The 10335-nt window shown below is 46.4% G+C and overlaps 3 protein-coding genes across 6 annotated transcripts; 1 reads left to right on the plus strand and 2 right to left on the minus strand.

Annotated features, from left to right (window-relative positions):
• Nucleotides 1-1507: 1507 nt before the first annotated feature.
• LOC9633017 (BTB/POZ domain-containing protein POB1) lies at nt 1508-4884 on the minus strand. 4 transcript variants are annotated; one of them, XM_024674222.1, is made up of 8 exons: nt 4779-4884; nt 4474-4687; nt 4205-4354; nt 4025-4149; nt 3896-3959; nt 3557-3836; nt 1755-3504; nt 1508-1686 (listed from the first exon to the last, which is right to left on the minus strand). In XM_024674222.1, exons 2-7 carry the CDS (start codon nt 4676-4678, stop codon nt 2679-2681), a joined length of 1650 nt encoding a protein of 549 aa, XP_024529990.1. In that variant the 5' UTR covers nt 4679-4687; nt 4779-4884; the 3' UTR covers nt 1508-1686; nt 1755-2678. The 4 variants fall into 4 exon arrangements, with proteins under 4 accessions (XP_024529990.1, XP_024529972.1, XP_024529984.1 ...); XM_024674204.1 differs by having other exon boundaries at nt 4474-4695; XM_024674216.1 differs by having other exon boundaries at nt 1755-1910; nt 2086-3504; nt 4474-4884.
• A 140-nt stretch (nt 4885-5024) lies between these two features.
• On the plus strand, nt 5025-8008 carry LOC9633018 (transcriptional regulator ATRX homolog). The gene is made up of 10 exons (XM_024675209.1): nt 5025-5215; nt 5272-5377; nt 5442-5530; nt 5592-5697; nt 5751-6158; nt 6217-6305; nt 6370-6494; nt 6553-6738; nt 6791-6888; nt 6944-8008. The coding sequence occupies exons 1-9, from the start codon at nt 5064-5066 to the stop codon at nt 6814-6816; spliced, it is 1287 nt and encodes a 428-aa protein (XP_024530977.1). The 5' UTR covers nt 5025-5063; the 3' UTR covers nt 6817-6888; nt 6944-8008.
• Nucleotides 8009-8130: 122 nt separating this feature from the next.
• On the minus strand, nt 8131-9674 carry LOC9633019. Its single transcript, XM_002961254.2, has 9 exons — nt 9570-9674; nt 9412-9525; nt 9272-9353; nt 9106-9217; nt 8887-9058; nt 8719-8835; nt 8610-8663; nt 8467-8559; nt 8131-8412 (listed from the first exon to the last, which is right to left on the minus strand). Exons 1-9 carry the CDS (start codon nt 9672-9674, stop codon nt 8236-8238), a joined length of 1026 nt encoding a protein of 341 aa, XP_002961300.1. The 3' UTR covers nt 8131-8235.
• Nucleotides 9675-10335: the final 661 nt, after the last annotated feature.

Genomic DNA, 10335 nt, shown 5'->3' on the forward strand with positions numbered 1-10335 from the left:
TTGATGACTTGCCATTCTGGCATTTACATTCTCAATATCATATTAAAGACGGCTTTATTTATTTTGTGGGAATGGATTTTGATGATCATTTATGACAAGTGGTGCCTTCAATCTTTATTTCATGGTTTCTCCATAACTACCATGATTCTCCTATTCTAGGCATGCATATGGGACATTGTCGTATGACTAAGAAACTGCAGAGGTTTTTCTATTGGCCAGAAATATTACATGATATTATCTAGTATGTGCATAGTTACGTTTAGTGCAAAGCTCATGGCACTCCCCTTGTGCTATAGAAGGATGGTTGGAGTCAATTGCAATTTCCCATTCATTTGAGTTAGTGGCATTTAATCTTATGGGACCTTTTCCACAATCAATTGCTGGCAATGAGTATGTTAGTATTGCTTTTGACTATTTGACTTGTTAAGTGGAAGTTAGTGCTCTTGTTAATGCCTCTGTAACTGCTGTTGGATACTTCCTCCTCAATTGAGTGGTGTTTCAACATTCTTGTTCAGATTGGATTCTTTCAGATAATAGTCTTACATTTATGGTTGAAGCATTTTATGTTTTGACATTTTGGTTAGGGATACACCACACTTTCATAAGTGCTTATCATCCACAATTATACGGTTTAGTGGAACGGCTCATTTAGACATTCAAAAGGATGATCATAAAGTATATGAACTTTCAGTATTTGGATTGAGATGATTATTTGCTATCTCTTCGGTATACATATATTATAGGGGTGCAAAGTTCTATTAGTGCTTCACCATATAAACTTCTATATAATCATTATTTAATATTACTATTAGAGTTGGGTTTATTGTCATAATTGCCACGAACTACCAATGCTAAGTCGTGAGATTAGTATTTAACAAACATTCTTCCACTTGTCTGACTAAAGTCTACTGAACACCTAAACCACATACAAGTGGGACAACAATAGCACTATAACTCTTATCATCATTCACTTGTAGAGTACAAAGTGGATGATTTAGTGTTAGTCTATTTTCCCCATCTTACAATATATGGTTTATTTAAAGAGCTCCTTACTTAGTGGAAAGGATTGTATTAGATGTTATGACAAGTTGAATCTCAAGTTTATGAGGTCTAATATGATGTTCAATAGGCCAATCCTTCATAAATTGTATATATGCAATGGTTAAAACACTTTGTACAAAAGGATTAAAAACAATTAATACCACCTATAGATCCACTAATGCCTCATCCTAATGTTCTTCCAAATTCTAGCCTATCTATAAAAGAACATTAATGATCTTTCATTATTTTGAGATGAAGGGATGATGTGAAGTCCAAATGTATAACTATGATATTGTATATTAATATTAGTGTAATTAAATTTTAGTAGCCATTAAATTGATTTTAATCTCAACCACCCACTTTTATATATAATCTAGAATTTTGGGTTAATTGATATTTTTTATATTCCTTTTCCATATTCCATGCACTCACGGACATGCCAACAGTTTCTTGATTGTCCAAGAAATATAAATCTAAGGCTTAAGAATTAAATTCAAATTAAATGGTAATGAGGAATTGGAGAAGATGAGCTTTGCGTTCTTCTTGGCGAGGTTCTTTGAGCGACTTTGGGCGGCGAGTTTGACTCAATCCTTGGGGAAATTAATGGAGAATTCTTGGCAGTGGTTGGAGAAGTGCTTCTGGATGCTGCAATGCAATTGAGCGCCCAAAACATGTAAGATCCCAGTGCAGAAGTAATCTGTGAAAGAACTTACATTGGTGGAGGAGTGCGCTCTCAATGTTCTTCATCCGGACCCGGATGATCTGCAAGGTGGACGAGAGTGACAAAACCCTCTTCCGAAGGCCGTGAACTCGTGCCGAGTCTTGAGCGAGAAATGGCATCGGTGTATCTTCTAGCAACTTGTCGAGCACTAGAAAAAGGAAAACAACAGTTAAAAGGACTTTGTGACTCGGGAGACTACAAAAGCAATGCAAACGAAAAGAGACAGGCAACAAGAAAAAAGCTAGAGCAATGAGAAAGAAGAGACGAAAAGGAATTGCAATGCATCACCTCTTTTCAAAGGTAAAGTTGATCGAAGGGCACACCTCGAGTGAGGCGATCGATGCTGAGCGCCAGCGAGTCCTGGCTCGCCAATGCCGCCTCGAATTTGGAATCAGCGTCGTGGATCACGCCCTTGAGCACCGCCGCTCGCCCCGTGCCGATAACATCCACCGGACTAGTCCCACTGCTCTCCCCTCGCGCAAAAATACCAGCGGAAGATCCATCGTCCCCAGCTCCTCCTGATTCCGACGCAGTAGCGCCTCCGTGATCAAAATCTCCCTCCTTTCTCTGTATTGAGCTGATCTCCACATTGGGATCGCTGTAAACCCTAGAATTCAAAGCCATGGGATCCAAATCCCCCTTTTCTTCCAATCTGTTACTCCCAGATCCTTCATCGCCACCGCCGGAACGATCACCTTCCGGATCCATCCGCTCACTGCCATAAACCCTAGAATCCATTAAAGTTTCCTTTCATTGTTTTTCCTTTTATCTTTATAACAGACACTTCACAGAAGAGTTTCTCCTCTCAAGTCAAGCTCTTCGTAGCTATAGTATCGATCTTTCCTGTCAAGAAGGAAAAAGAAGAGCGAAAAATTTTCTCTATGGTTTGTAGCTCTATCAATCAATCAATCACTCGCTACATACCTTGTCCCTGAGGCTTGATGGTGAGCTCGGCTCTCAAGTGGAGGACGTTTTGATGGAAGTAATCGCTGTCGTCCTTCATGAGCTCTTGCCACGGGCACGAGAAGAGGTTCCTGTATCCTACAGCCTTTCCTCCGGTGAAGACGTAGTTCCCCTTCACTCTGGGAGCAAACTTCCACTCCTCCTGCTTGGACCGTGCCGCGAACTCGTACTCCACCGCAAAGCTCACCGAGCCTTTCTCTTGCATCCCCAGGAACAATCCAAAGCAGTGAGCCGCGGTTTGCTGATCCACGCTGCAGTGGGCCGAGAGGAAGAAGCACTGGCCCCCGAGATGAAATGCCTGAGAGTAGACTCGTCCCTGTGGCCACAGCGTCAGGCACTCTTCCTTGCGGAGGTCCAGAAAAACCAGGCACTGCTGATACGGTGCGTCGAACTCCACCACCTTGACTGGCCTGTACTTGTAAGCCCGCTCGCTGAAACGCTTGTGCACGATCTCCTCCACCATGATGTGCTTCTGGCGGTGTGGCGGCTCGGCCTTGAAAGACAGCGCTTCCATCACCAGCTTCGACGCCAGGTCGTGCTCGATGTCGTTGCAAACCAAAACCTTTCGGAGCTTCCGGCTGGACATCATTGGGAAGCGAATGAGCCACACGAGTTTGCTCCGGAAGATCTCCCGTCTTTCCTCTATCTTGGCGTAGTGCGCTCTGGCCCACTTTAGCACAAAGTCGTAGACTGCATCCTCGGACGCAACCTGGAGGTCGTCACTGGATAGCACGGCCTCCAAACCGGCCAGCGGTAAATGCATAACGTCCTCATGGAACCTGCGAACAGTAGTAACTTATAGTCACACCATAGCGAAGATGAACTCCAAACCTTCCAATGTCTTTGTACCGATCTGCCAGGAATGCTTTCGCAGCGTCTGTGAGTGACTGAACCGCATCAGGCAGAAGCACGGATGACGGCAAGTCGAGGTACACGAGTGCCGATTCGGGAGTCATTTGCAACTCTCGTAGTAATCTGCTACAGTGCCGCATGCACGTTGCGACTTCAAACTTATCGGCCGCAACCAAAACGTCGAGCAATGCCGGAGCTGTGTTTGCCTGCAAGCCGCCAGTGTACATAAATTGCAACATGTCCATTACTGGCACCTCTTCTGCAATATAATGGCCAGCTTATATAACGCCGTGGTGCGCAGGTCATCGAGCAATGTACCTGAATCGGTAATGCGCAAAGTAACTGCCTTTTGCTCCGACTCACGCATACCATTGGAAAAGAGCTGCCATAAGGTACTTAGAACAAGAGAGGAGAAAAGGATTCAAAACAGCAATCCCAACAACGTACTTTGTAGAAAAAACGACTCTTAGCAGCGAGAATTGCCGAGCTGATATGAATCGTTTTGACCCGCAACACAGTTGAACTCTCTGAATTCCAGGAAGAGGTGCTTTGCATCTGATCCTGGTCTTCCGCTGTAAAAAACCATAGCTTCTTCGTTCATGTCAAGATCAAAGGACCAAGACTTACCTGGTGGACTTCCAGCCATTGACGTAGGAGACTCCTCGATCATGACGTCCCCTTCCTCTTCCGCGTCGTCTGGCTCTGGTTGGGTTCCAGTCATAATTTGCTCCTCTTGACCACCACCAAGACCCACCATCACGCAAACATTCTCAAATGCTGTAGAAGAGAAGAAGAGAAAACAATGTAAGACAAAGAACAAAACAACCATCAACGAGAAATCCACAACTAACAAACACCAAACGAAAGATAGAAAGAAAGGCAAGAAAAAAGAGTACCTTTATCCTTGGCATCGGCTCCACGCCTACGCTTCTTCTGCCGTGCCCAAGCACCGACTGTGGAGCAAGGCTCTCCGGAGGACTTCGCCTCTCCAGACGCCCCCGCGACAATCTCAATGTGGAGGACGCGATCCGAGAAATTACTGTCATTGAAGGCAAATGCGAAGCTAGGACTCGTCCCTCCACTGCACGTATCCGTGTCCATCAATCCAGCCTTAGAATCCGATGCCACAATCCAGCAAGATCAGCGCCCGGACGAAGCTCGATTCCTCGGCAATTGCCCGAAGAGAAGGAGCGCAACTTACACAGCCGGAATCACCGATGCAGCTCTCATGTCACCACGCGCGGCATCGCCATCGCCGCTACGCCCCAACGCTCCACGAAGAACTAAAACCCTAGCGCGCTTAGCACCAATGTGGGAGAGCCCGGGGGCCACATACGGTACACGTGGCGCCACCGTCCCCGTCCAAGTTGGGCTACTGTTAAAGAAGGCTGGATATTCCGTGCGCTATAAAATATACCCAGCCCGCCACTTTTGAAAAAATGGAAGGAGGGCCCGTCAAGCCCGTCAAGCCCGTCAATCAGGAGCTATGGCTATGGCGGCCATGGCGGAAGCAGCGGCCGCGGCGATGGAGGCCGAGAAAAGCGAGAAAGAAAGGAATGGCGAGCTGGAGCTTGATCTAACGCAGCGGGTCGAGAGCGCGGTCACTGCCCGCGCGACTTACATCAAGGAGCACGCTGAGTAAGCTTCTCTTGTCTGTGGAAACCCTCTTTTTCATTTGTTTAGCGATGATCTAGGTCGCTCACGATGGTTAGCTTCCGGCGCCTGCTGGAGGAGGATCTAGGCCTCGAAACCACTGCGCTAGATCCTCACAAGAAGAAGATCAAGGAGCTAGTGGATCACGTAAGTTTTATTTTCGTTTTTTGTTTCGACGGATCGTCATTCTTTTTTTTTTTGCTCATCCCAGATCATGAATGCTGATGATCCAGAAGTCACCGAAGCTGTAATCAGAGATGCTCTCGCTAAAAGGAGTTCTTATCTCAAAACCGACTCACGGTACGTTTATTTCGCGTGGTTTTCTTCCTTTGCTCTTATCCTTCTTGTGACTCCTTTGCAGGAACATGAAGCTCGAACGAGTCAGACGTCTTTTGGAGGAAGATTTGGGTCTACAAAATTTTGCTCTTGACACAAAAAAGGAACTCGTAAAGTCTCTCCTTGACGAGGTTTGTAAGATCCTTTTCTCAATGTGGCTTGATAATTTGTGTTTTTCCAAAAGGTTCTCAATACTTCGGATGTTACTAAAGAAGAAGAGCATAGTGCTTCCGAAGTGGAAGCGCTGGAGACGGAGACAGGGACAGCCGCAGAAGTTAACGAAGAGAAGAAAAGAAAGCTACAAAGCGCGGAAAAGTCGAGAAAGAAGAAAAGACTCGTTAAAAAGCTGGAGGAAACCGATGAATCTGAAAGGGAGGATTCAGAGGAGAATAAACCCCGCAAAAGGAAGTCAGGAAAGAAGAAAGCAATCGTAAAGGATTCCGAGGACGAGGACGAGGATGAGCGAAAATCAAGCAACCCAAAATCGAGCAAGGATGAAGTACACGCAAAGAAACCAGAGGAAACCGAGGCCGAGGATACAAAGGAATACAATACCGATAGTGATGAGAGTCCTGCGAAGAAGACGCCAAAGGTATAGTTAACATTTTTACTCGTCTCTCGCTTCAGCTGTGATCATTCATCTATTGCAGAAGAAGGCTGCGAAAGCGCCGGAATCAAAACCGGTTGTAAGTAAGGTCGTGGAGCAACTAAAGCAGATGATCAAGGCCTCTGGAATAAAGTAAGTCATTTGTTTGTGCTGCTCAAACAACACGGGTAATAATTTGTTTTTGTTTTCTTCGCAGTATCCCTCCTTCCGTTTACAAACGGGTGAAGCAAGTGCCAGAGTCAAAGCGGGAGAGTTCGCTGATTAAAGAGCTCGAGAGCATTTTGCAGAAGGAGGGATTGAACAGGAACTCATCGGAGAAAGGTAAATCAAATCCAAGACTACGCATGTCTCTTATCTGAGTTGTGTCCCTTGTTTGTAGAGCTCAAGGCCGTGAGAAAAAAGAAAGACAAGCAAAAAGACCTCGAAGGAATTGATGTAGGTAATATCATCACAGAGGGGAGGGGGAGGAGGCAAGCAAACTTGTTTTACGAGCCACTCCCTTTTGCGAAGAAGAAGAGGAACAAGACCGTTCTCTCTGACGACGAGGAGAGCAGCAAGAGCGAAGGTAAGTCGTCCTGTTTTCCTTTTGCTACTTTGGCGAGCTTTGTTTCATGCAGAAGAGAAGAAGCAAGGCGGCGAGTAAGCATCTGCGGCGTTCCCATCGATGAATTCCATAGCTCGTGCCAAAGAGTTTGAAGAGATTTACTCAATCATGGTAAAGACTATAGCTCAATCGTAACTTCTCAAAGCCTAAGCTTTTTGTTTTTCAGGAAGTTTGATCCAATCGAGACCTTGTATTATAGCCACAGAAAATCCGACCCGAAGTAAAACTTTGAACTTAAAGCTCGGAAGAATATCCTAGGGTTTAGGGAGTAAGATCGACGCGCTCTTAAAACTCCTCAACAAGGATGCCTGGGCACAGATTCTAGCAGCTCGCACCGGAGGCGAGAAAAATCCCCTCGCTCCTAACGTTTGCGGTGATGAGAATGTACGCAAAAGTTGGCAGCATCCAATGCTTTCGAGAATGAAGGCTTGGACGACGATGCTCCTGGCGCTGGCCAAGGAAGGAGCGCCGCCGGACGAGGACACTTACGTTCTCGTCGCTCAGAAATCCAGGAACATCACGGTGGACGAAGCCAAGGAACTGCAGAGGCTAGTCCAGGAGAAGATTGGGGTGAGCGCCAAAGTCGGGCGGAGAAGTTCGGAAGTATGATCCTTGCTCGGGTGTGCTACGATGCGATCGAGGACAAGGTGGTATCGGCGATGACCAAGGGATACCTGGCTCTCAATCAACACAGGGGCGCGAACGACATTGCTCACGACATGCTGGACAAGGGGGGTGGATGGTGCCGCTCCAGGTAAACGTGGTTATCGCTGCTGCAAGTCTCAGAACGATGCTCCGCGGACGCAGCGCGTGGAAGAGATCATCATGAAGATCTTGATCCGCTGGGAACCGGAGCTCACAGGGAGTGGGAGGAGGCCAAGCGGGTGAGGAAGCTCATGACGGACAGGGGGATCAAGAAAGAGCCCGGCAAGAGTGATCAGCATCAAGAGCACGGTCGCTCGCACCCGCACACGATGGAGATTTACGCCGAGGTGGACAGGATCCAGGAGATACGTTCTTCATGACGTTCCAGAGGACAAGAGGGCGATGGCTGCAGCCACTGACTTGCGGGTGTGTGGAGACTGCCGATCGCGAGTGGGAGCGCTGGGGGATTAATTAGGTGCCATCTCATCGCCCTCCACCACAATCTCACGAGCTGGAGCAATCCACCGTACGCTTTGATTTAAATTTTAGGGTTCTTGAACATGCTGACGTGTCAGGGCTTTGAAGCTGGAACCGTTGCGAGCGTCTCAAGGAGCTGCTCTGCAAGTGCTTTTCTTCCACTCCGCCTCCTCGACTGCGTTCCGATTCCTCAAAGAGGGCCCTTCGTTTGACGGAGAGAGGGCTCGAGAATTCCTGGATTACTAGTTGTTCAAAGATAAAATCGAATACTCGGCACTCAAAAAACGAATATGCCGCGGACTACGATCACTCGTTTTGCTCGTCGTACTCGCAACGTCAATGTGGAGTCGATGTCCCGCTCTGTAACTTGCTAAGGCTCGTCGATGGTTCTTCCCCATTGATCACCTTGTTGGAGTTGGTAGCTCGAGATTCCTCCTTGTGAAGCACCAGAACTGAGCTTTCACTAGCGTCATCCATTTCACACAATCTGTCTGCCACTTCCCAATATCCTTTCTGCAATGACAAACTGTCATTAGCACTGCCAAGAAGTATTCAGTCATGACAAACCTGAACCCATTCGTTCCAGGCCACAGGGTCAAGTTTTGACACATGCAAAGTCTCAGGAAGCATGACTAGAAACTCGTTGGGTGCAAGCCGGTGCTGCATGCAAAGAAAGTTGGTCTAAGAAACAAGACAAGGACAAAATGTACCTCATACTCAAAAATCTGGATATCCAAGGCTTCCGGGTCCGCCTCAGACAGCACCTACAAAAAGATTTGGGTGATCCCCTGAGATTCAAGAAAGAATGTAAGGCTTTACCCGAGCACCAGCAGGTCCAGCAATAACAACTGAGAAGCGTCCTGGACCAGCAACAAATATCCGCTGCTCAGCGATGGCCACGAGAGTTGTGTTGTTGCAAACATGCCACTCTTCTGGCTGTAATCACAGCAAGGAATCCCAAATGTGATATAACCAACTCAACCAAACCTTGATGTTCTCATTCCAATATCGATCCTCCTCCTCCTCCTCCTCCTCATCAGAGGATGAGTAAAATGGGTCCTCTTTTGCCGCTTTTGCCTTTTCCTCTTTTGCCTTCTCCTTTCGTGACAGTGCATTGATGCGTGCCTCCTCGATTCTTGGAGGTACTAGCTCGTCGACGCTGCAACGAGTAATCTCATCAAATCGGTCTAAATGGAGCACGCATACTGTTCCATGAGGTACCGAATCCTCGCTTCAGTTAGCCGGTCTTCGTTTGAAAGAATACGCACGCAGTGCTTATCGAACGAAGAAACATTCCAGAGATAAAGGTTCATAGACGCTGGGAGACAAACAGAGATGAAACAAAGATACAAGAATCACGACACAAACTTACCCAAGTTTTTTGTGCGTGTCGTGTTAACCACTGCAACCAGAACCTCTCCTTCGTCTTCAAGCTGGAGGAGTTCAAAACCATACTGGAAATAAAAAATTACTAGAATCAAAGAGATGAAAAGAATTGAAAAAAATGCTTACGGTATACTTGAACTCGCCCTCCGGATTCTTGCGAGCCACAGCGGTTTCGAAAGGGCCCATCAGAACCCTATTCGGCCCATTCCCCGCAATATGGTTGTTATAGTAAGTGCTCACCTACAAGAGAGGCATCAGCTCGCTCTCTAAATAACAACACTGACCATATTAAGCGGAAGCTTCCTTTGCCCTCCCGATCCATGGTCAGGGATCCCTGGTGCAGATCCTCCACCACTCGTTATTTTCGATTGCCCGAATCCCATCGCCATCCTTAAATGAAGAACCCTAAATAGAGTCTTTGCCCGGTGTTAAAAACACTTTAAAACGTTCGCTATTTTAAAAAGTTCCAAATTCGCCTTCTTCTCGAACAGAAGTTGCATGGACAATATCATTATTAAATACTAGAAATTGCCAGGAGCTGGCCAGTCAAGGTGACCATTTCTAAAAAGAAAATCCTTGATTCCGTTGCTCCCTTTTATGCACCATTGCTCCCACTCAATCAGATCCCCCCCTTTTGTTTGTGAGTCTGCTGGAAAAAGCCAGTGGATTTGTGATATTGACCTGGCAATAAAACAAAACCTCTAAGAGAGTCGTTGCAAGCTGTTTAGCACATACCTAGTCTCTTTATTATGACAGTCAAGATGCAAGTGAAGAACACAAAGGTAGCACTGAGCAACACCGAGCAACACCTGGAGTGGGAGATGGATGTGATAGAAAAGAAAAATGCTTACATGTAATCAATAAAGTATTTCTGTACACAGTGTTTATTGTGTAAATAGACAAATCTAAAGGTAGAAGCTGGCCTTGTTCTGCACTTTGATCCCGAGGCCAGACAGATATGTACATCTATAGAGCCACATATAACTGACCACTTCTCAACATTTTGAATGGTATCTCAGTATTGGAGGGTGACAATGTTATTCAAGGGAT

This window comes from Selaginella moellendorffii, unplaced genomic scaffold (genome assembly GCF_000143415.4).
Source record: "Selaginella moellendorffii unplaced genomic scaffold, v1.0 SELMOscaffold_0, whole genome shotgun sequence".
In the NCBI taxonomy this organism is placed as follows: Eukaryota; Viridiplantae; Streptophyta; class Lycopodiopsida; order Selaginellales; family Selaginellaceae; genus Selaginella; species Selaginella moellendorffii.